Below are 25024 nucleotides of genomic sequence, written 5' to 3'. Positions count from 1 at the left end.
ATTTTGAATTCCTTTCCAACAAGATTAATGTATTATTTTCAACTGGAGTTTTCTGTGTAGTTCACACCCTCTCCTTGTGATCTTTTCTGCCAGGCAGGCTTTTAAATTTCAAAGAAATGTCTCGAATGCCCACCCACTGTGAAGAAAAAAGCCTTCAGCACAGTTAATCCTCGGCTGCATGGGCAGTCCGGTTGACAGTTTTTAAAATAAAGAAAATGACATTTCTAGATACTGTGTAAGTTCTGGACCTGGCATACAGTGTAGGATTCTGTGTGTGTCAGTCTACAGCTACATTGTCTGCTGGGTTTCAGGCCTATACTCACACACATCAATGTTTATACAAGTCTTTATTACTGTAAATGGATATATGAAAGTGCTGTGATATGTTTGAGGAACCCAAAAAAAAAAAAAGCATGGATAATTTGACAACTTTGTGTTTATTGACTCATCATAAAACATTCTTCAAACAATAAAACAATTTTAAATGTCCGTTTCTGTACAATGCTTGCTAAGCAATTTTATTTATATATAGAAAATGTAAGAGGAGTTGTGTTAAAATGACAAAACTCCTTCAAATTTAATGGCAGGTACTCTGGAAAAAATAACAGCATTCCCATCAACAAATATTTTCAAGCAATAAATATGTATTTATAAATAGTGTAAATTTACATCAAGATTAGAAACATAACGAAACAAAAACAAACGAAAAAAAAAATCACAAATTAAACTTTATTCCATAAGTCTATGTGCAACCCATTCTCTTTGTGACTTGGCTAGTGAGTTTTTTTTACTAATTTTTTCATTTTTTTTCTTTTTTACCTAAGAAACAAACGTCATAGTTTTGAAAACAAGACAAAGATAAAACATAAAAGCTGTAAAAAAAAAAAAGAAAAAGAAAGAAAAATCACCTAAACTCTTCACATTACAAATTTTTTTGGAGATTTTGCTGTCGAAAGAGTCTTAAAATTACTATCTACTGTAGAAAAAGACCAGTTAAGCAGGTGCTCAGTAGGGAAAAACAATAAAATAAAAAAATTGGAAGAGGGGGGAGGAAAATTCGAGAAATTAAATCCAACTTTCATCCTGTTGCCAGAATGAAGAAAAAAAATAAAGAAAAAGGGACAAAGAGAGAGAAAGAGAGAAAGGTTGTCAAGTCAGTAGTCTTTTACGGGTGGTGTTGCCAGTTGTGACAGTTAACGAGTATCTACAAAACATTTTTATCACGCGTTAAGAATTCCCCCTCGTCCCCGGTTACCAACCGTTTTTGATTAAGTCCTCCATTAAAACAGGGCGGAAACATTGTCACTAGAAGGGGGCTGGGAGGGAAGGGAGAGGAAGAAGGGGGGGGGGGAGAAGAAGTCCTGTTAGCGAGCTCGGTTGGCGCCCCCCCCTGGAAGGGCAAGGCTCCAGCACTTCAAAAACAGGTTGCATAGACAGACACACTCGGCCGCCTCAGCCTCCAGCCGTCGCTATGGAGACCAGCCATGTGGTGAGGGTGAGGAGACCGCCTTGGCTTTCCTGAATATCAGAAATGGTCCGCGTATGTAGGTGTTTGTTCTCTTTTTTGTTTTTTTTCAAATGTTATTTTTCCCCAAATCTTAATACAAGTTCCTGTAAAATGGGCTTCATGGCTCCACAGCAGAAGAAGAAGAAAGAGGTTGTCACCTAATGTCAAGATGAAGATGAATGAAGAGGAGGGGCCTGGAGAGGAAGATGATACACGGGGATTAGTCAAGTCAACAAGCTTTTCGGGGGGTGTTTCCGGTCAACATGCCGATACGCCACACGACAAAAGCAGCAGCATGTCGACTGTTTGATGTATCACAAATATTAAACAAGCAACCCGAAGATGCCTCTTCGTTGGTGTCTAACTATGTAGCGTCAAAGAGGAAGCACACCATCGCCGGTTGACTTACAAACTTTCTTTTATTTCCTAACAGCCCTGTCTGCAGTTCTGTCTCCAGCCGTTGAGCTATGTCCATACGGAAACTCTGCAGCCAGAGGAGATCAGAGCAAATATATTGGGGTGTAAAATATGATCCAGTTTCACCGAAGTCACCGAACGAGGTTAGAAAGTTGTGCTTTTGTACAGCAATCGGTGATCGCAGGATGAGTCATCGACGTGTTTTTAGACAAACTCTAAAATATCATAAAGATAAAAAAATAAAAAAAACTTTTTTGTCATTGTCGGGCCAGATACTCGAGTAGAGGTGACTTATGTGTTAAAAACACATTTATTTTCGACTTCATGGGGTCTTTAAAAGATATGGCATTTCAAAGCAGCGACAGGAAACCTGGCAGTGTGAACATTATTCCAAAGAAAAGAAAAAAAAGAAAAAAGGAGTGAACCTTTCTGTCAATCACTCGGCTGTTTGGTTGGAATGAAAACTTGCTGACAATCAGCGCTTTGTATGCGATTTAATTCCACACTGGTATATTTTTCTTTTAATACATCAAACATTTTAATTAAGATTTCAGATACGGTCGATTCACACGGATGTGCTGGGATTCTCTCTCAGTGCCTCGCCCTCGCAACCTCTCTCCCCCTCTCCGTCTGCTAACTTACTAATGTGAACTGGTCGTAGACCTGCATCAGGTCGTCCATCCTGTGCTGCTCCAGCACCACAAAGTCGTCCAGCGTGGCGTTGCCTTTCCTGGCGCAGTCCTGGCAGTGGACCACGTACTGCTTCTTGGACAGGAGCTCACGGCGCACGAACAGCAGGTTGAACACCTCCACCTGCAGAGTTTACACACACACACACACACACACGTATGTAAGCTGCTGTGTTTTTTTGTTATTCTCTCTCAGCTCTGATTTGTGAATGTAAATGAAGCCGAGACTGCAGCGATGACGTCAATCCTGCAGCTGCTCCGTGGATGGCGGATAATGGAACAAATGCTCGGACACGACGACGGCAGACATTTAACGAGACGCGGACACATCAACAGCTGAAACACTGCATTTAAATAAACATCACAGCCTTTTAATACCGCCTTAAATCTGTAGCATAAATGACTTATTAGACTCAGACCAGCCGAGAGAGAGAGAGAGAGAGAGAGAGAGAGAGAGAGAGAGAGTACATTTTCTAATCCATCATCATTCACAATGTGCCCAGTTAAGGTGAGAGATTTTTTTTAAGCTCCTGGTTACCCACGAATGTGTAATCCTGTTAAATTTCACACCCCTGATGACTGAAATGTTCCCGGCGTGCGTACTGACCTCGCAGATGGTGCAGTAGTGGGCCGGCTCGTCCCTCGTCCTCGGCCTCAGCACAGTTTCCTTGCCGGCCGACGTCAGGGCTTCCTTCACCCACTGGCACTGCTTCAACGTCCGCAGCAAGCAGTACCTGTGAAGAGGAACGCGTCGTGTTCAAAAACAAAACCGGACAGGAAGAAGACACAGAACACACACAAAAAAAAAAAAACTGCTGACTCACTTGATCATCTCGAACAGCTTGTGGTCGGACACTTTGATGTTGCGTGCCATGTTCCAGGAGAGGTGCACCATGGGGACCATGGACTTGACACTCTGGAGCTTGTTCCACTCGTAACGCTCCACGGCCAGCTTGTACTGGTGAGCTGAAAAAGCAGTGGCGTAATACACTTATTACTTGACGTGACGAGAAACCAGCAGGTGTTTACGTACTGAATGAAAAAAAGACGGATCAAAAAAATAGACTGAGAGGAGAAGCAGTGAAAAATGTGCCTGTGTTGTAAACAGGAAGTTATAGCTCAGCTAAAAAGGTCACGAATCCGCGAAAAGGCATTCCAAACATCGCGGTAAAGGTCACCTAATTCCAGTCGTACATGTTTAGACAAGCTTGCTGCCCTAATTGAAAGTCAGAGACAAACATAAGAGGATCCCTGGCGTACCCGTGAGAGGTCCGACGTTCCAGGCGATGTTGTTGCACCAGCCGATGGCCTGCACCCAGTGGACGGTGCCCGTGTTGAGCCACACCAGGTCGCCTGGACGCTGGATGAACCGATAGACCGGCACGTCGGCCTCGTACAGGTCCTCCAGGTTGGGCCACCACGAGCCCATCAGGAAGTTGATGTTGTTGCTGCGAGGTGAAACGAGAGCTGCGATTAACGTAAAAGGCAACAGAGGGCGACGGAGGCAGAAAGGAATTCGGGGGAAACTGCAGCTTACTTTTCACAGAAGTTGCTCATCACTCCCCAGTAGGGCTCCGGCACCGCAAACCATTCACAGTCTCCCGGTCCGATGTTGATGTTCACGGCGCAGAAGTTGTTGTGTTCCTGGTGACCTGGAGAGACGCACAAAACCTTCTTCAGTGCACAAATCTAAAGAAATAATAACAGAGTGTGAGCCTGCGTGTGTGTGTGTTCACCTGCTATCCTGCTCCCGGGGACCTTCATGTAGAGCTGAACGGTGTTCATGCCCAGGATGGTGTGGCCCACGTGGCTGAGCAGGTTGCCGGCTGACACGACTCGAGCGAAGGCGGGCAGTTTACTGAGCTCCTGGAGTTGCTGTTTCCACCTGGCGGAGAGTGATTGAGACAAACAAGCAGGGGGGGTCACTACAAGATCAGTTTTTAACAAGATAACAAATACGACAGATGATGAGCTGCACTCACTTCCTCTCGTCCGACACGTCGATGTTGGTTCCGAACTTGATGTGCTTTAAGGGGCCCCTTCTTTTGCGTGCAACACTGAAGAAGACAAAGAGAATTTAGAATAAACCAGAACGCTGGAGCTTTCTAATGTGGCGAAAGAGTGAAACAAAGTTAGTTAAATACAGAGAACAGTGTTGGGTACCTCTCTGCTGACGCTGGCTCTGTGTCCGAGGGCTCTTTTAGTGCCTTCTTCTCGTTTTCCTCCTGAAAACAAGCAGGAAACCCGTCAAACTGACGCAAAACTTAAATCCTGAATGAGTTTCGTTTAACGGGGACACACACACACTGACCCGTAGGGACTCTTGGAAGGACGCAGCCTGATACTGGGCGTATTTGGCGATGGTGGTGTGGGCTCGGGCGCTTTCGCAGCGCCACATTTTCTTGACGCCGCTCGGGTCCCAGTTCTCGTCGGCGGGCTGGGCGAGCTGAGTCCAGACCTCCACCAGGTGCTCCGGGTTGGCCTCAACCAATGTCTTTGTGGAGAAAAGACCCAAGTCTGCGAAGAAACCAGAGAGGGGGGGAAACGAATAATTAAAACGCTGACGTGCCTGTGATTGACGAGGGGAAAATAACCAGCGGAAAACAAAACACTTACCCAGTTTGAGTGCTCCAGCCAGTCCTCTGATGACAGTGACGGGGTTGGAGGGGTTTGTGCAGAACTGGTGCAGTGGGGGGAAGAAAGCATCCCTCTTGTTCTCCAGCTGGTCCACAGACAGAAAACAGGAAGTTAAAATCAGGTGATGAACATAAAACACAAAAAAATCTGAATGGTACTTTTTTTTTTTAACTCACGTAGATGCTGGGCGTGGGAGGGTTGAGCTTGTCTTTGGGCAGGGCTGGTGAGGGCGGAGGGGGCAGCCGGGGTGGGGGGCACTTATCCAGGAGGATGCTGCTGTTGGAGAGACCGTTCCTCCCAAGATTCCTGCACGTACACAACGCAGAAAATGTCATAAAATTAATCTGGAGGGACTCTGTTAAACTCGATAGTCTGTGCAGGGTGATATCTGCATGGCAACAACGGCAGCTCGGTAGCCTTCGGTGTTGTTTACGGTTACATAATTGTTTGCCTCTGGTTCTGCAGTTACTCTGCAACTCCACTGGGAGGAGACATCTTCCAAACAAAGCACACTCAGCTGCCATTTTCATCATTTAATATCCAGATTTTTGACTCCCTGATAAACAGCTCCGAGCTTTTCGTGCTCATCAGAGTAGAAACGGGGCTCACGTTGGACCTTTTTCACCAAAATCTGTCCAAAACAACAAAGTACCAAACTCAACATTTAAAAAAAAAAAAAAAAGCTTTCTATGTGAGGTGTTCACATTTTCAGCCTTCATACTTGCACACGGATGCTGAGAAAGCCATTTATACGAATCAAGAGCATTCTCTAAACTCAGTCCCGTCCCTCAACTGATCACCTCAGCCTGCTTGAGCGTGCAAAATGTTAACCCGAACCCGTGATGTGAGAGAAAAACGTTGGGGAGGATGTTCAGTCTCACCTGCAGGCCTTCAGCACGTCTGTGGAGCTGGGGTAGATGGATATCGAAGATGACGACGATGAAGACGAGGAGCTGTGTCCGTGCGGAGGTGTAGCTTTGAGACTGGCGACGGTGGGCGGCTCAGCCTTCAGGGGGCTTTGAGAGTCCTCGGAGATACCTCCCTTGCCATTACCGTTCACGGCAGGTGCAGTAGATGATGTGGTGGTGGTAGCGGTGGTGGTGGTGGCGGCGGCAGCAGCAGCGGTGGTGGTGGTCGTCGTGGTGGCAGCGGGACTGTGGGCGCCTGTTTGGGTGTGTTCTGAGGATTTGGGCGAGGGCGTGGCGGTGGACATGGCAGAGATGGGCGAGGAGGCGGCTGAGCTGCCCTGCGCGTGGGGGGTGGAGGGCAGGACGGCCGGGTGGATGTTGTTGACTTTCTTGTGGGACTCCGGCGTGGTGGATGCTGTGGAAGCTGTCCCTTCTGACGGTCCCTCACCCTCCTCTGGGCCCTTCCCCCCTGCCAGCAGGGCAGATAGTCTAGGATTGTCTGCGCTAAGGCTCTGCTTCTCGCCACCTTCCGTCGCCTTGCCACCGTCCACCGAGTGTACGTGATTGGCTAGGCCGTCCGCCTGCTCCGCTTTGCCGTCGGCTGCCGACGGCGACGGCGTCTTGCCCTCTGAGCCCCCGTTGCCGAGGGACGCGGCTGCCGTGGCGAGGGCGGCTGCGGTGTTGCTATCTTTGGTAGCGGACGCACCGGGTGCTGCTCCACCTGAGGTAGAGGAGTGGGGCAGGGAGGGAGGGGATGGGAGGTGGTTGTGAGCCGCCTGCTGCTGCTGCTGCCGTGGCGATGGGGCATTTGTGGAATGTCCAACCTGATTGTTGGGGTGCATGGGGGCGGTGGAGTTGAGGGTCTGGGGGTGAGAGAGGGTGCCCTCACTAGTGGAGCCCGTTGCATGTGGAACAGACCCCTTCTGAAGCCCCTGAAGGAAGAAGAGAGCGACTGTCAGACGCTGGGAGAAGAAAATACAGGCGGGTAACATGCATCAAAGAAGTTTCCACGTTCACAATATTTAGCCAACCTGATGACGATCCTTTTGTGGATTAAGCTGCTGGAACTCGATAAACGTTTTCATGTGTTACTTACATCTTTGTTGGCTGCGTGAGAATTCCTACATACTTTAATTCACATGAATCTCATGGGAGGGATTTCACAGATGGTTTCAAGAAACCACTTGATGGATTTTTCTCAATGATTTCTTCGTCTTTTTGAAACACAACACAGCCAAGTAGGTCAGTGGGATAAAACAGAATTATATCCATATCCATTTCTTTGCTGAGCGACAGAGAACTCGCCAGAGGGAGAAGACGGAGGATGACTGTCACAGGCGGGCGGACCAAAAAAAAAAGAAAAAGGAATGAAAGAGAGAGAGTGAGAAAGTCTAACCTGAGAGGAGTTTAGGTGCAGGGCCTGGCGCGGCGTGGCGTCCTGTGTTTGCGTGCTTGTGCAGGTGTGAGGTAGCAGTGCTGCGTCGCCGCCGCTGCCGGCAGGTTGCAGGTAAGGCACGTCTCCGTTGGGTCCTGTGGCCGTGGGCCCTGACTGATTATTACTACTACTGTTACCTCCGACAGGGAGGGGGTCTGAGTGTCCGTGTGTCCCGGCCCCCACGGGACCGTTGGCCAGCGGCTGAGGCGGGCACAGGGGCCGGTGGGGTGGCCCCAGGTGGGGCCGGATCGGGTGGAGGCTGGGGCTGGGGGAGGGGAGGGAGTTGGTGGTGGGGCCGTTGGGGAGGGAGGGGCGCACCTGGGCTCCCGTGGCGTTCTGTCTCATCTGTAAATGGAAAAAAAACGACAATTATAATCCCTCCTTCGATTTATCGTTCAGTTTACGGAGAGCAGGACAGCAGAGACGAGTTTACCAATCCGTCATGACAGATGTCCTCACATATCCTCTCCGTTTCCAGAAGCCAGTCACGGCGGGATCTTCAGACTGACTGAATCTGAATCTAGAGACCTGACTGGCCATAAACTGCCACAGTTTGTTTTCTTTAAATCTGGGTATAGAACCAGTGAGAAGCGCAAACGGTCGCTGTTTAAACTTGTATCGTCTTATGCGCCCAACTACACTGGTTTCCACATGCCGCGACAAACAGTGAAAGGCTTAAGTCAGGTCTGAATCCTACCGTAGTGTTTACACGCTCAGGATTAGAGAGTTTAGTTAGTCTTAATCTAACTTAATGAGTTAAATCTACAACTACCCTACTACACGTGTTTAACAACTTGTGATCCGACTGAAGCGTCATGAGTACATGTGTGTGTTTTTTTACCTGGTGCTGGTGCTGCTGCATCATGGTGAGCTGCGCCTCCAGCTGCCCCAACATCTGAAGCTGCGGGGGCTTCAGGCTGGCTCGGTTACTCCGCAACTGTTCCAGCACCTGGAGACGGAAAGCAGCGAGTTATAACATAACATATATTAAAAAAAGCGAAGATTTTAAATGTAGTCGAATATGAGAGGAGGTGATGTTTACTGACCTGTAATTTCTGCGGGGAAAGGTACCAGTTGGGAACTGGCTGCTGTGCTGAGTTACTGGCCCACGAATCACCCTGAAAAATTTGATTGACAGATTACGGATTGGGAACACGTTACAGTTTGAAAAGGAAAGGCGAGCAACCCTCCTGTCCGGTCGTATTTACCTTAGAAGGGCTGGAGGCTCTCCTCCTCTTGGCTGGGCAGGACTGGTCCTCCACTTGGCCCAGCGGGCCTACGTGAGGGGGCAGAGACTGACCTGAGCCCCCGCCTTCTGCACTGTGATTGGGCTTACAAGCCTGGAGGTAGGGGAGAGGGTGGCGGGGAGGCGCAGGCGGAGGGAAGCAAAAGAAACAGAAGGGAGGGGGGGAAGAAGCGTAAATGAAGGGACAACGGAAGCAAGGAGAAAATGGAGAAAGAAAATTAAAAAACGGAGGGAAGCAATCAAGCGTGTTTGTTTATGGGTAGCAAATGGGAGGGAAAAAAAAGGGGCAAAGCAAGGGATGGAGAGTAAGGAAGAGAGAGAAGAAGAGAGCAATATTGTGATTCTGTGTTTGTCGCTTCGACAAAAACAATCAGGACACGGAGAGCAGAAACATTCCTGTGAATAATCAAGGTGTCACTTAAAGCCCTGAGGGCCGTTTCTTTTCCTGCTTAGGGTGGAAATTCGCCACGCTAACCGCGGCACTCAAAGAGGTCATGGTGACGTCTTTGGCGCGTGTCCTTATCGGGCTTTCGGAGGGGCGATACAAAAGCTTTACAGGTGGCGATGGCGTAAGTCGACCTTTGAGAGCGAAAGGTTACGACACATTCCACTTCCCTCTGAGGGAGCCGATGAGCCAGATGTGACTGTCCGGAGGGAGAGTTTGCTTTGTTTTGTTCGGAGCTGCCTTAAAAATTAATATTCTAACAGTCCTTGAGTGATCGTCGAGTCTCTCTTATTCTGTTCAAGAGTGTCTCGTGAAAATTAAGACACCAAAATGTGTCTTAAAACTGAATTTCAAATGTGCTGCACTCTGATTATTTTTCTCCTCGTAGGTTTTTTTTCATTTTCTCATCAAGTATCAGGATAAAAACCACCGTGAAGTCACATCTGACCCATTGAAAATCCGTCCATCCCCAAAATGTCTCCGGATCCCAAACGCACTCACACCGCAGCAAGAACTTACAGTGAATTGACTCTCACCAAGTCAAAGCCGATCAAAGTCGACACATTCCAATGCTATGAAGTCAATAACACACGACAGTGAGCGCACACACAGACACACACACATGGACAAGTGGCTACTCGCATCTACTGTATGAATGGAGGGTGAGGTGGTGATGAGACACTAGGGGGCGTCGCTGGGGCTTTTTTTGTGAGCAGCTGCAGGACATCTAAGGTCAACTACTGAAGGAAGGAAGGAGGGGAGGAGAGGAGGAGGAAGAAGGGGGTGAGGGAGAGATGGACAGAGCCAATGGGAAGCCTGGGTATTTGCTCTACGGCGGCACGACCTCACCGATCACACAAAAAACAAACAACAAACAAAAAAACAGGAAGGAAAAAAAAAAGGGCCAATCATCAAAGAGTGTGAGAATTATATAATTTAAGAATTAATCGCTTCAGGAAGTCGAAACCAAAGCAGATTAAGAGCAAAACAGTGGTGTGGGGTGCAGGTTCAACAAGTTTGCCACCTGAGACTGGATTTGGAAATTAACTGTAGGGGGTGCGGGGGTAAAAAAAAACCCTGAATACCACATCAGAGAAAAAAACAAACAGGATTAATAGAAAGAGGAATTGAATGGGAAAGAATGAAAAGTGCTTTGCTGATTGAGGTTTTTTTTCTTTCCCCTGGTTGAGCTGAGCATGATGGGTGAAGCCGAGTGACTACTGCGCTGTGCAGAAAGGGAGTGCAGCACTGGGTAACGCTTGGCCGGACGCCTCCACCCTCCAACCTCATTTAAAAAAAACAAACAGATGCCATAAAGCAGCCCGTGTTGGATTTGCGCTCACGGTGAAGCCTCCAATCAAGAGTGTAGCAGTGAGGAATCATGGGGAGTGTGTCTTTTTTGCATGTCGTCGGCTTCTTTAGACATCGGACAGACAGAGTGGAAGGTGGGCGGTCGTGGTCCAAGTGTTACCCATCGGTATGAACAACAGTGCATGCGCATGTGTTGGCCTGTGTGTGTGTGTGTGCCTATGTGTCTGAGTGTGCACTCAAGTCAAAAAGAGGGAGAGGAGGAGGGAGAAGGGAGGAGGTAGGGGGAGGGAGGAGGGAGGTGTAAGTTGCTCTATCTTGGTCTCTCACCTGCTGTGGTGCACTGCTCAGGCCTCCCTGCCTGGAGGTTAGCTCAGCTGGGATTGGTAGACTCCATGCCTCCTCAATAAGAGGGAGCATTTTACTTTTACCCTGTAGGCTACTGAGCTGGGGGTTACTCAACTGAGCCTAGGGGAATGGAGAACGACGTGAAAAAACAAAAAAAAGAATAAAACACAAGGCTTTTTTTTCTTCTTTTTTTGTTGGAAAAAAAACAAAACGATGACCTCAAAACAAGGAAATGATCAGCAAATGGCAAATAGAGGTAGAGGTTATAAAACAAGTGGAGCTAGGCTGGATATGTGTCTTTGGCTGGCTAACCACACAAGGAGGCATTACTACTTTTGAATGACATTCGGCATACAGTAATCCCAAAACACAGTCACAAGTTTCCATTAAGACAAGCCTCCGGGCTGCTTGTCTTAATGGATCGGATGCTATAACAACTGGTGGACATGTAACATTCCTTCATGCATGTGTAAAAGGAAATAAAAATGACAGATGAATAAATCAACACATGAGATATGGGGATTTGCTTAGAACCCCCTGATCTTTAGCTTCGTCGTGAATCTCTTACATCACGCTGCTACCTATCAGCCAGGCACAGGTTAAGGTCGTGAAATAATGGGGGGAGGTCGCTGGATTTTATTCTAAAAAAAGGTGGGCAATGGGTGTCTTTCCCTGCTCTTGTGGGTTTTGAAAGTTTTCCTTTGGGCCTTAATCGGACACTAAAAAAGAAAAAAAAAAAAAAAAATCACATCCCTGTGGAATAAGATGTAGACTTATTCGACACAGTCGTGGCCGCACACAGGGATGTGAACAAAAAGGACAAGCAGAAGGGCAGGAGAGGGCGGTGATGACAGTACAGAGGGAAACAGTGAGAAACCACACCCTCTGCTCCCTATACTAGTGGAGGGAAACCCCAGAGTGTTGTTAATGGAGAAGCAGCAGCCAGCGGTTCCAATTAGCGGTCTCCCAAACTGATCTGGATCTGTATCCGCTATATAAGCCCTGATACGTTTCCCCGAAACATTCGGTTGTTTGTGCAGGTGCGCCAGCGGTCAAATATGCCCAATCATGCTCTGTTACATACATAGATGTAATTAAAATTTATATAATATCAGCTCGGATTAGCGTTTCAAGCAGGGCAGAGCCACAGATATAAATTTGGCGTCTGCACCACAACAACCTTTGAGCTCTTGTATAGCCTGCTTTAAAAAAACAACAAACAAACAAAAAAAAACTTCTCTCTCCACCCACCTGCAGGCATTTGATGCGGTGGGCGAGCGCCGTGGTGTTGGTGCAGCCCTTGCTGCGCGTGGCGTTGATGTAGCACTTGATGGCGTCGTGCGGCTGGTTGCAGGACTCGTACAGCGTGCCCAGGTCCATCCAGGCGGCGGCGTGGCTGTGGTCCAGTTGCACGGCGCAGATGTAGGCCTGCAGAGCGTCCATGGGCTGGTTCTGCTGCTGGTACAACACCCTGGAGGAGGATAAGGGTGGAGGAGGCAAAGGTACGAGGGAGAGAATAGATAGATGAACATGCAAAGGATAATGAAGTGATTGAATTAAGGGTTAAATTAGGAATTTGTCATGCTTTTCTTCCTTACACCATCACATAAAGTGACTCTTACCCTATAGAGCACCAGGTATCTGCACTGGCCTCGGATTTGTCTATGGATTGCCGATAGGAGATGAAGGCGTCCTGGACTTTCCCAATACTAGAATAGCACCTGCAGGAGACACGGGGCTGTCAGGGTTGTGCATTCAAAAACAATATGTCATGTGACTGACGTGTCAGTGTGTGTATATCGCACCTGCCAAGGAAGTACCAGGACTGTCCAGAGTTCGGGTCGGCCTCCAGAGATTTCTGCAGACACTGGATGGCATAGCTGTCCCTGCTGGCTCTGTCCCCGAGCTGTTCCACCGTGTGATGCATCCAGCCTGGAAAAAAAAGGTAACATCAATCTCATCACAGCGTTAATTGTTTCAGGCCCGGTTCCCCTTGATTATCTTTTTTAAAATTATATCTCGACACGAGATTCCAATATTCTAAAACTTAACCAAACCACGTGTGTGCGCCTTCTTACCTAGCTGCTGCAGGGTAGTGGCCTTCACCTGTGCAGGAAGTTCCTCCGTCTGCAGGAGGCTCTCGTAGGCCTCCTTGGCAGCCCGGTATCTCTTCTGGATATGAGGAGTGGAGGGGGGAGAAACAGGAGAGGATGTGTACACAAAAATTACAAAAAAGGGTAAAGATGTTTAATCAAGCGTTCCTTTGGTCTTCCCATCCCTCTAATGTGCGGAGAAATAATGCCCACTGCTCAAAATCTAAAGAGATTCGCTGCACACAACCTAAGCCTGACACTTCTGCTGCAGCGCGGTGTTCTGACACAGCACTTAAAGAGGAAGAAAAAAAACAAAACACATTAAGTCGTGAAGCGCCTCTACTCCCAGAGCTGGCGAGAGCGACTGTTACTTCTCTGCTGAAGCCGACATAAAGAGAGAAAGATAGAGAGGGAGAGAGAGAGAGGGAGACCACCAGCATACAAAAGAGGGGGGAGACAGACTTTCTTGTTTCCGTGGCAACCCCGTCGATCGGCCAAGAGTAATCTCCTATCCCCACCCGCATGCCACCCACTCATGCACCCTGCTCCCTCCTCAATTTGTCAGCACCTGATTCAAAAATACTAAAAAACATTCAGACGCGCTGTGATTACACAGCTGAGTTATGAGCCGTCGCCTTAATGCTGGACGTTAAATCAACATGCGGCGCGGATAAAAAATAAATAAATTTAAAAAAAAGGACAGATGTCTTGTGAGCAGAACAGAAGAAGAGCGAGCACTCACCTGAATCTCATACAAATGAGCAATGTGGAACTGAACTGTAAGAGAGAAGAACAACACACATGTTAGGCAGAGGTTATTTAACATTGAAAAAAGGTTTCCCCCATCCCCTCTAAGAGTTAGTCCGCCTTGTATTCTCTTTAAGTCTTTGAAAAGTAGAGCGCCGCGCTGTCAATAAATAGGTGCGAGAAACCCCCGAGGTTGCCCGTCTACACTAAGTGTAACAGACCAGATAGGTAGCTGTGCTCCTGGCGGCACCTTCCTTTGTCTGGAGCGCTGCAGTGTCTGATCTAAGCTGCCTGAGTGACTCTCAGCAGATGGAGGGAGAGAGAGAGAGAGAGAAGAGGAGGGAGGGAGGGAGAGAGAGAGTGAGGGCACCCGAGCGAGAGAGAGAGAAGAGGAGAGAGAGAGGGAGCAGGGGAAGAGAAAGACGGGGGCTGCCCTTGCTCTGTGTGTGTGTGTGTGAGTGAGAGGAGAAATGAGGGGGGGGGGAACACACAATGAGGCAAAGGCAAACAGCGAGGCAGGCGCTGGGCAAAAAAAAATGGATATTGCTGTCGCCAAGGTAACAGGTACCGGGGCGGGAGAGATGAGATGGCAGCGGCATATCAAATAATGCCGGCGCTCTACCCAGACTGAACCCCACCGTCTCCGCTGTGAACATAATCTCACACTTTGTGCCCAACACAATAAAGACGTCCGAGTTCCGACGCTGCTATTTTTAAAAAGATTCGTTTTACATTCGAGGAGCGGCCGTGGGCTCCCGCGTGGATATTTATAACACGAGAACTGATGGGGATTTGATGCTTTCCACGGCTTATTAAAACATCAAATGAAATCCATCGAACGTCGTGGTCGTTGAAGGACTTTTTCCAGGCCCAATTCGATTTCTGCTAAAATAGATAAATCCAAGCACTTTCAAGGACGTTTGAGGTCATGGTTTTTTTAAAAATGTGGTATGAATTTTTGTGGGGTTTTTTTTTATTTACTTCAATACAAAACAACTGTGCTCTTTGTTTTCAGCTCTCGTGTGCTTATTTATATAATTTTTAAAAAAACTTTCAAGGCTTTTTCCTCCCTCCCCCTCAAATCCAAAAACTTCGAAGGATTTCAAGGACCTCTGGAAACTGTGTGTAATGCATATAAAAATCTCTCGTCTGTGGAACATCGTCTTTCCATACATTTCACTTTATTCATATGTTTCTATGATTTATGATTAAAAATGAAACTAATAGACAATCTAGAAATCATGTGATTAATATATTTATTTGAAATGAGGTGCTTACTTTCAGCTTTGGACAAAGTGCAGGGGTTGGAGTCAATCAAAGCCAGCTGAAAATGCTGAGAGAACACAGAGAGAGAGAGAGATCAGTAACAACATTTTTTTATGAATACAGCTTGATTTATCAGCATTATCATTATTATTTGTCACTACTCTGCAGGAAACCGTTTCCCCGTCTCGCTCTATACCTTTAGGCTTGACTCATAGTCTGTGTTGACCTTGAACATGAGACCCAGGCGCAGGTGGATCTCTTTGGCCCGGGAGAAGCCCGGGTCAATGTACAGCACCTCCTGGAATGCTTTGATCGCCCTGTGATGAAGAGTATGAGAGGGGGGATTAAAAATAGACAAGAGGGAGATAGAACACATAAATAAAAGACGACATACGATAAGAGTAGATTGTTGGACCAGGTTGAGGTTCAAATCCAAAACTGCGTGAGCTAAATATAGACTACAACTGAAACAGAAACTATTTTTTTTTTTTTTAAATGTTCGTTCTGGGTCAGAAGGAAGCAAAGCGAAGATGTAGCACTCTGTCTGTGCTCATCTGAGTCACGCGGTTTTGTTAGTCATTTGTTTCGCCCCGCGCTTTACGAGCTTTTATTCTGCTTATGCGTCTGAGTTATAAGAAACGTGGCCGTGTATTGGATTTGCCTCTCGAAAAAACAAATCGAGCGGTTTTCGCCTGCAGCCTTCGAGAACAATAGCTCCCGATCTGCTGACGCTTGCATCTGGATGCTTTTTCATCTATCCAGGGGGTTTAAAAGATGCCTGATTCTTTCTGGTAATTCAGCCTCCTCTGGTTGTGGGGTTGCCATGGAAACAACACAGGACTTTTTTTTTTTTTTTTAAATAGCTAATAGAAAAAACAAACAAACATGCATTAGGGTTCCCACACCTTCTTAAAACATCAAATTACAAGGACCTCTCATGAACTTTCAAGGACCCAAATCGGCAACATGCAGGTAATATATAACTGCCAGCACTTTCAATGACCCAAAGTCTATTGTCAAAAGCTTTCAAGGCCTTGATTTGGATTCCTCAAATTCAAAAACCTTACAGGATTTTAAGAAGCTGTGGGAAATCACGATATACAGACTACAACAACTCGAGGTGTGAAATCCTGTTCTCTCGCTCCTGCAGATGATCAATGCAGCTGCTTTTCTACTATTCACGTTTTAAAGCGGAGAGTTCAGCTGCAGCACGAACAGGATTGCTTCAAGCCTTTGCAAGAAAATGCAAAACGGAACGAGTGGTTTGGAAAGAAAGGGGGGGGGGGGCTCTAGGAAGTCAGCGCTCCAGGCCACAGATTAAACAAGTGCGATACTCTTAAAAGATATATTCATGTTGTGAGCTTCAGGCTTCAGGAGGTGCTGGTAGCTGGCGGTTGTTTTTATGCAAATCAAATAAAAGATACTCACCACTGAAAGGCATTATAGTGGAAGTAGACCATTCCCAGGCCATACAGAAAGGCAGCATTCTGGGGAGGGACGGAGAGAGGTGCAAGGTCATCATGACAAATAAAGACGACAGTTTTAACATGCATCAAAACTAACTCTACATACTGTGATCAAATATTTCAAGACACTTGTGAAGAAAAAGCCACACGTATTTACATCACCTTGCGGCTCTCTGTTACAGTTCGGTGATCAGAGAAACCAATAACTAGCGATCGCTCTCACCGCAAGGCATCGGCTTCACAGGAGAGACGCGGCAAAATTGACTCTGACACGAAACCTGAAACCCCGGCTGAGGCTGATACACTCTTTCTGTGTATGAGCGAGTGAATGTGTGGGAAGGAAAGCAAGGCTGTAGGTGTGTGCGTGTCTTTGTGTGCGTGTCTGTGTGTAATTGACAGGGCGTGAGAGTATCACTATCTAAATGAGAAAGCGAGCGTGTAGGCACGTGTGTGTGTTTGTGTGTGTGTGGCTCACCTTCCAGTAGTCTGACTGTAAACTGTAGTACCTCTGGTATGCCGATAATGCTGTAATTAAAAGCAGAGGGAGGTTGAGAGTTTGTCTGTGTCACCGCAACGCCGCTGAGCAGTCAGCATTTATGTCGAGCTGGAACACAGATGCCTTAAAGTTGTCGTATATTTTAAACTTTGCCAATATGAAAAGGATCAAGGGTTAATCTTAGGGCTCAGAAATAAATTGTAGATCCATGTAACGTCCTTAGAAGCTTGGTAATTGAAGGGTTCGTCCAATCCAAGATAAACAGAATAATTAACCGAGCGTCTCTGCCACATTTTCTATGAACCGCCCGAGCGGCCCGGCGAAGAGGACGAGCGTTCGCTCACCTTTCGGGTAATCCTCCAAGAGGAGGTTGAAGTGGCCGAGCTGGCAGAATAACTCCGGCTCCACTTTGCCCTCGGCCTTGAGGATGAGCGAGTCGTAGCAGCGGACAGCCTGAGAGAGGAGACAGAAAGAAAAAAAAAAAGCAAATTGGCATGGTTATGCAAAAAGAAAGAAAAAGAAACACAAGAACTTTTCAATGTCACAGAAACGGCTGACGTCACCCTCTCTGATTCTGGCCAAGTCGGCTCATTCTTCAGGGGAGATAAATATCAGGCCCAGACTAACCAACTGGACTGAGGTTTGGTGTAGATAAGGAGCTGAGGGGGGGGATTTCCATTCCACATCTTCCTGCCCCGATAAAAAAAGCTGCTGCCTCCGAGTTCACACTTATGGCAACGTCATTAATCCTAATGGGGAAACTGTGTGCTGTGCATTTGACCCTAAAGAACAGCACCTGGGGATTTGATGCACCCGGTCAAGTGTTTCTGGCCCTGATCCCAAAGGAGTCGTTAAATTGTGAGTCCAAACTGATACTTCTAGTTACTTGATGATGGTTCAACATTCACGTAGTCTGCTCGCCCTAAACTCAATTTTTGCTTGCCTTTATACGAGTTGTTGTATATGCTGCTATGAGACTACAATTTTCCAAAAACGTGCTGTTAAAAACGACACAGTTTCTTTCGATTTCACCGTCATTCTCTAAGTGCCGCCCGTCTAATCTCCTGTCTTCAGGATAAATGAAATGTTCGCTTGCACTTCAGCTCGTAAACTTTGTCTTCACCCCGCACCGTTCTCTCACGGGTGCCTGACTAGGGCTGGGTATCGATTCAAATTCCAAGAATCGATTCGATTCCGATTTTCAAGACTGAGAATCGATTATCATAATCTGATCCGATCCGATCTTGATTCGGGTTAGTGTTATTAAACCATTTTTTTGGTCGCCTGAAGCCCTCGTTTTCAACAACGGAATACGGGCGCATATCTTTGCAAATGTAACCCGCAATCGCCTCAGTTATTTTAAGAGAACGTACAGAAGTGAGTGTTCTTTTGTCTGTAGTTTTATTATATTTCCGGTGAATTTCCATTTTTCCCCACGTTCATGAACGCATCATAGTCATTCCGACGGCCATTGAACGCACCTCGCATGTGTGAGAGGCCATAGTGTAGTTTAAACACAGTTAAAGTTCACTGGGGGAAAATGTATTAAAATTTTAATTTAATTAAATCGATCTTTGGATGTACGAATCGATCTTAAGGGATTAATATGCAAATCGATTCAGAATCGTAAAATCGATTTTTTCAACACAGGCCCTAATCGCTACTCAACATAGACTGGAAAGAAGTCAAACACAGTATCCATGTCGCCTTCTCCACAAACCTGAGAATGACCTGCCCGGTACCATAACGAGAGCCTGTAAAAGACAGCGAGCTGTGCAGCGCCAAAGAGAAGCAGCTGCATGAGCAACTGAAACTGAGAAATGACTTCCAAGTTTATACAGACGCGGATTGTATTTCATCGCTCCTCTCGGCTTTCGTGAAGATTTGAAATTTAAGCCCTATTTATCACCTTTAACCTTCAAAAAAATAAGCGCACAGGTGACCTGCCGTTTGCCCTTGGCGGAGAGCGTCGTCGTTGCCAAGCAACGCTTTCATAGTCAAATGTAGTTATTTTCTTATCAGGAGACTGAAAAGTTCAAATCTTTCGCAGAAAGCAGAAACGCATACCGTGACACAGAGAGATGGACGGGCTCACAAAAGCTGAGCGAGCGGAGTGAGGAGTGATGCCGCGATGTTTCTTGGAGCGCGTCGACACTGTGGACGTGCCGCTTTGTCTCCAGGATCTCAGAGTAAAACAGAGTTCTGCATCTTATCTATATGGAAGGAAAGTGCTTCCTCTTGAGACGGGAGAACTTCTGAGTGCTCGTAAGAAACTGTTCGCCTGACAAGACGAACAAGTTACGATGTCCGTTTAACCTGAACACACAAACACGTCCACACATTCTCTGTAAGGAAGCAGAAAAAGCCGATCTTGATCTTAAATCACTTCAGAATTTGAGTAAAATATCTTGCGATGTCAGTTAAATAAGACATTTTTGCATGAAAACTGTTGGAGCTTTCTAATATTCTTCTGGATTTTTCTGTTTACTGTGATACCGTGAGTGACAACAAGGAAATGTGGCGTCTCATTAGGGAGTGGGACACTTTCATCAGCAGTGACAGAGAGGTTTTGCTAATGATTTCTTCGCTCCTTCACATCTCTTGCTGTAGCCTTGACTTTGGTTGCATTTTTAAAAAAAAGGAAGCTGCACAAAAAGCTGCAGCGCGGGTACAGGGTGGGTTCTTACAGCAGCTTTGGAAAAAAAAAAAAGGCTGATTAATACGTGGAGATAAAAACCTGCGGATGGGTTTTTAAATCATCGGACGTTCTGTCACGTTTGATTTACACGCCACGGTTACAAGACGCCAGCTGTTATTGAATTTTCAAGGTTTGTTTTCTCCACCGTGTTGATTTTAAAAGGCAGACTGGCTCTTAAATCAGCAGCCAAAGATGAATTTTCTTTATTTACATCCACGTTTTATACAAAAAACTGATGTTCAGACCGCTCCACGTACAGGAAAAGTCCATGGAAATCATGAAATCACAACTCAAACTTGTGATTTTTAAACTTTAAAAGTGTATCAAAATGCAAACTCATATTGTATAAACTGTGATCCCAAAGCACTGTAACGTCTGTACAAACCAACAGCGACATAAACGTACTTCTCATGCATCGCTAAGCATCTTCTGGGCAACAACATAAACCCCTCGGATTAGAATCTGCGACGTGTGAACTCTGTTGCCCCAGCGGCCTGCCTGCCTTAGCAATGAGCGGCAAGTGTGTCACCTCTGAGCTTCTCTGCTTAAATGACACAATACTTCCAGTGGATTCGTCCAATTAACACACTGCCCCAAGTGTGGCTGAGTGAAACGGACCACACACACACACACACACACACACACACACACACACACACACACACACACACACACGTTTATGGTAATCCGATTGGTAGAAGAGGGCTGTGCTGACACAGCACTTTCAGTTGAGCGGTTATTTTGTGTCATCCTCTGCACTCCCCCCCCTACCCCCCCAGAATTAAAATTTGCCGAGCGAGTGACACTCAGAAATGTATCCGACGTTCATTTAACGGCCGTACGTGAGGAGAAATCTGAAATTTACCGGAAGCGATATCATCTATACGAGATTTGGGGGAATCACTGTACGCCGGCTGATGCGACAGAGCCGGAGCCAAAAGGAAAATCTGGGTTAACTATATGCAAGATCCTTCTGGACACAAATGACGCGACAACACCGTTATCAGCAATTATGCTTCCTAATGGGAGCTGAGGACTCGAGCAAACTGAGAAAAAAAAAAAAAAAGGCTAGCTGGGAAGCGTTACATAATAATGTGAGAGTGTTAGGGAGCATCGCTGCACACGAGCAAGGTTAGGCGACATGACTGTGCATACATGTGCGGGTATAATCAAGATGACCGGCAAGGCCGCTTAGTGCGCGCTGCTGTGAGGCAGCGCTGATCCTCCACAGGTAAGATGTTTCACGTCTACATCTGCATCCAAGTGGCTGGAACACAAACAGGATGTCTGCAAGTAACATTACTTCAGTGATAGGTTGTTAGTTGCTGTGGGGAAGAAAAAAAATGAAACGTCCTCTGCAGATGACCCTTCTTAACTACTTCGGAGTAGAGGTCAGCTACAGCTCAGCTGGCCTTAGTCAAGGGCAATGCGAGAGCGGCCCTAATACTCGGCATGCGCTTTGTTGTTTCTCTGACGTGGAGGGAAACCCGCGCAAGCTTCACCCGACGTGACACCAGTCAGCCCGTCGTGATGAATAAACCCAAGCCATGTATGCAAAAAAAAAAAACATTGTCACACGTAGAAAATAAGAGGACAAGTTCAAAGCTTCTCTTCTGTCTGGTTAGTCTAAGTTTAATGAACACTTCCTATTGGCGGTGATCCAGTGACCCAGTTCTGTCACAAACGTTGAACCCGCAGTCGTCTGCGTGTAGACGCTCTGCAGCCAGACAGCCAATAGGAAGGGAACGGCAAAAAACACACCCGACCTTTTACTTTGTCAAACGAGGACTGACAAAACGAGACACTTCGTGCAAAACGGGGGTGTCTCGTTAATTCTCGGCAGACTATCTGACGTTGGAGTCGAGATGCGGTTGAGGTTGATAGTTTGTGAGGCCACGTTCTGGCTTGTCAGACGTTATCAGGCGTAAACGCAAGAATACTATTAACAGAGAGCTTTGCTGCGAACAACTGATTTTTTTCATGCTTCCGATGCAGAAAACTGCACATGAATAAAGTCGACTTAGATTTTAGATTTTTGCAATTACGTCTCGTACTGTGCTCTGCCTCAGAGCCGTGCTAGTTTCCTCTAGTGTCTGCTGCTCACGGCGCAGCCGACGTCTTCATCTCGAGATCCCCAAACTCTGGATATTAGCATATTCAATAGGAGCGCTCTCTTTTATGTGTAGTTTAAACTGGGGCTGTAACATAACACATTACTTCTCAGCCGTTTGGCTTTTTGTGTGTGCAGATTTTAAATTACCCTGCTTAAATAAGTTTGTAAAGTTTGAGTTATAACAAGATTTACAAGTAAAACGTAGATCGTGCACATATCGCAGGCTTGATTTATGAAGTTAATAATCTGCCCCCACTACTAATCGAGTATATATACCTGTATGTCTATAAACACAGGGCCTAGGTACGCTTGGACTGATGTAATGATGACGACACATGAAAGACGGGCCCGACAGAGCTTTTTTATAAGCAGCAACTGGATCAGATGAATCTCAAATGTTCATATTCTTTCGCCTTACATAACAATCAGCCATGCCAGCTACCTGACCGGTGTCAGACAAGTGCAGTACTCCGACACGTGGAGACAGCTGAGGTGTAGGTCGTTTAGGAGTAGGAAGGTCCGACTATGATGTCAAATGTTACATCGCCAACGTAACAACCAATGTCACCTGCGACAAATTCATTTCTCAGGAGTCCAGAGAGTGACATGCAGATGTTTTATCGTGCACCAAAACAAGAAAACATCACAGCATTATGAGCATTTTATGGCAATATTACCAAGCAAGCATGTGTCACTTTAACTCGTGCAATGCATATTCTCCTCATGAGCTTCCAGAGGAGCAGTCACACTTTCTAGGTATCCCACACCACCTAGCGAGCACATTCATGGATGTAACCCCCCCACCATCACCACCACCACCACTCAAACACAAGCTGTCAACAGCACCATCTCCTCCACGGTTCAACATAAAGTCACAGCAGCTTCAGCTTTGTGCAAGGTTTGGACGGTGCGAGAGCACATGCGGAGCCAAACATGGAGAAGAGAGAGAGGGGGGGGTGTAATGACAAAAAAAAAAAAAACTGTAAACAAAAGACCCTGACACCGCCTAGGTCAGCCAGAGGAACACGCACACGTTCACAAAGACACCAAGAGCGGAGAGGACACTTCAAAACAAACACACGCAAACAAGTCGGAGCGATACATTCATATCAAACTGGTGATTATAGCTTATCGGTGTGTCGCTCCGCCGTGTCCCGCCATCTTGGACAGGCAAAGCCAGCCATTAAACGTTACTTGTAACGTTTGTCACACAGACTCCACCACGCGAAAAAAAATAATTAAAAAATAAAATGTCCACAAACATATCTTTATAAAGTCGTTCAATGTCACGGAAACAAGCCAAATGTCATGGGCACTAGTTAACCGGGCCGGATAACGGCTGTAATAAGCGGCTACAGCCTCGGACGTTACTTCCACCAACGTTATAACGGTTACAGCAAGATAAGGACACTTGTGTGTGTGTGTAATGTTTGCGATAAAACAACATTAAACTTTACTAATTAAAGCTCAATGCTCTTAGTATTTAATGAGCCACACACATAGACACACACAAAAAAAAATAAGCCGTGACGACGTTTTGTTTTGTTGGTGGTGGTACAAGTACACAAGGTGGACTAACGTTAGCCGGACGGCTAACAGGGAAGGGCGGGTTGCCTAAGAAACGCTAGCCCGCGTTAGCGTTCGAGAAGTCGGGTTAGAATCACAGGAGGCACCGCTGCTTGGTCGGTTGGCTACGAGTTACCACGGCTACGCGGGTGCACGGTAGCCGTTCATCGGGTGATAGGGAGCTAACTAGCGGCTAAAGCTAAAATAAAAAAAGAGAGAGAGAGAGGGCTGCGGCTAGCTGGCCTCCTCAGCGAGTGGGCCACTTTGAGAGAAATTCACACAGTTAAGAGTAAAGTCCTGCGGATTTAAAAAAAAAATAAAAAAAAAGGTGGTGCTCGGTTAAGTTAAAATACAATCCCATGTTTTTTTAGATTCGCTACCTTCATCAACAGGGCCTTCGTTCTGGCGCCATCTTCATGAAGCTTCTGAAATCCAAACAGTGAGCTGCAAAGCAAAGAAGACAACATTGAATCACTCGCGAAGAGAGTGCGACGTGCAAACAAAACGGGGTGAAAACGATTCAATTTTCAAAACTGTGCGTTTGTGTGAGTGCACGGCGCCGCCGTTCCGACCTGTCGATCCCGGCCAAGCTGTCCCTCTCCTGGGCTGTCAGTGTCGGAAAGTCCTCCTCTGTTTCACTCGCTTTTCCCGCCGCCATTTTCTTTCCCTCATCACCACCACCAGAAGAAGAAGCCGAGCCGAGACTCCGAGCGGCAGCGCAGGCAGCGACGGCGACCGACACACCGCACGATTGCATGGAAAAATCGCGACGCGGGGTTAGGGGGTGGTGGTGGGGGGGGGGGACAAACGGGTTTTGCTCCGCCGCGGGGGTGAGAAGAAGAAGGAAAAAAAAAAAAAAAAAATCAAAAAAGAAAAACCGAGGGAAACAAAATGCTCAAAAACTTTTTCTCCAGGATGAAAAGAGATGCGAATCGAGATGTAGTAAATCCTTTTTCGGGGGGTGGTGGTGGTGGGGGGGGGGGGCGACAGAAGCGCTCTCCGGGTTAGCTCCTCAAACGTCACATTTTTCCCATCACAAAGTGATAACTGCGCCGCTGTTTTTTTTTTTTAAACGCAAAATAGCCCGAGTGCGATATCCAAAAAGGTGCGAGTGTTTGACAATAAAAAAAAAAAACGCGTTTCGGCCGCGAGGATAAAAGTTGTTATAATTGTGTCACCCAAGCGAACCCACGCGCCGCTCTGGCCACGCCCTCTCCCCCCCTCCTCAGCCAATAGGAGCGCCCGCATCCCACCATATGACTTCCCTGCTATATCATTCTTTTATCTCAAATTTTCACATTATCCCTGCAAAAACACTCACATTTCACACTTTACCACCCCTAGAAGCACACTCTAATATATTTATTCTATAAGCTTAAACCCACACGCATCTGTAGTAAAGTTAAAGAGCTTTATCTCCCCTGCCAAATGCAATAATTTCCACGAAATACTCATCTGGTATTCAGTAACTTGCGTTGTTTTTTTGCTTTACATACTAGTTTAAACCCTTGACGCCAATGCAGCCAATGTAACCACACCACACCACCTGTCTGCACTTTATTCCTATTCAATTACATCTTCCTATCTATATTATATATATATATATATACTAATATATAAATAAGTAAAAGTTGCAAAG

The 25024-nt window shown here is 46.5% G+C and overlaps 1 protein-coding gene across 2 annotated transcripts; it reads right to left on the bottom strand.

The window, feature by feature from the left end:
• Positions 1–418: 418 nt before the first annotated feature.
• Positions 419–24816, bottom strand: LOC104937847 (lysine-specific demethylase 6A). Of its 2 annotated transcripts, XM_019266816.2 has the most exons (30): positions 23958–24816; positions 23766–23829; positions 17353–17461; positions 16988–17037; positions 16475–16533; positions 15243–15363; positions 15059–15113; positions 13776–13810; positions 13019–13112; positions 12746–12872; positions 12563–12661; positions 12192–12411; positions 10923–11060; positions 8802–8933; positions 8640–8711; positions 8435–8542; positions 7555–7938; positions 6132–7090; positions 5427–5556; positions 5230–5335; positions 4925–5130; positions 4777–4838; positions 4596–4670; positions 4350–4498; positions 4151–4265; positions 3874–4061; positions 3438–3579; positions 3221–3347; positions 2567–2737; positions 419–1701 (listed from the first exon to the last, which is right to left on the bottom strand). In XM_019266816.2, exons 1-30 carry the CDS (start codon positions 24140–24142, stop codon positions 1672–1674), a joined length of 4512 nt encoding a protein of 1503 aa, XP_019122361.1. In that variant the 5' UTR covers positions 24143–24816; the 3' UTR covers positions 419–1671. The 2 variants fall into 2 exon arrangements, with proteins under 2 accessions (XP_019122361.1, XP_019122362.1); XM_019266817.2 differs by lacking the exon at positions 10923–11060.
• Between the last annotated feature and the right edge of the window lie 208 nt (positions 24817–25024).

The sequence above is a fragment of the Larimichthys crocea genome, chromosome XIX (genome assembly GCF_000972845.2).
Source record: "Larimichthys crocea isolate SSNF chromosome XIX, L_crocea_2.0, whole genome shotgun sequence".
Lineage (NCBI taxonomy): Eukaryota > Metazoa > Chordata > Actinopteri > Sciaenidae > Larimichthys > Larimichthys crocea.
The sequence above is the reverse complement of the archived record's forward strand: the minus strand, read 5'-3'. Positions and strand labels throughout refer to the sequence as shown.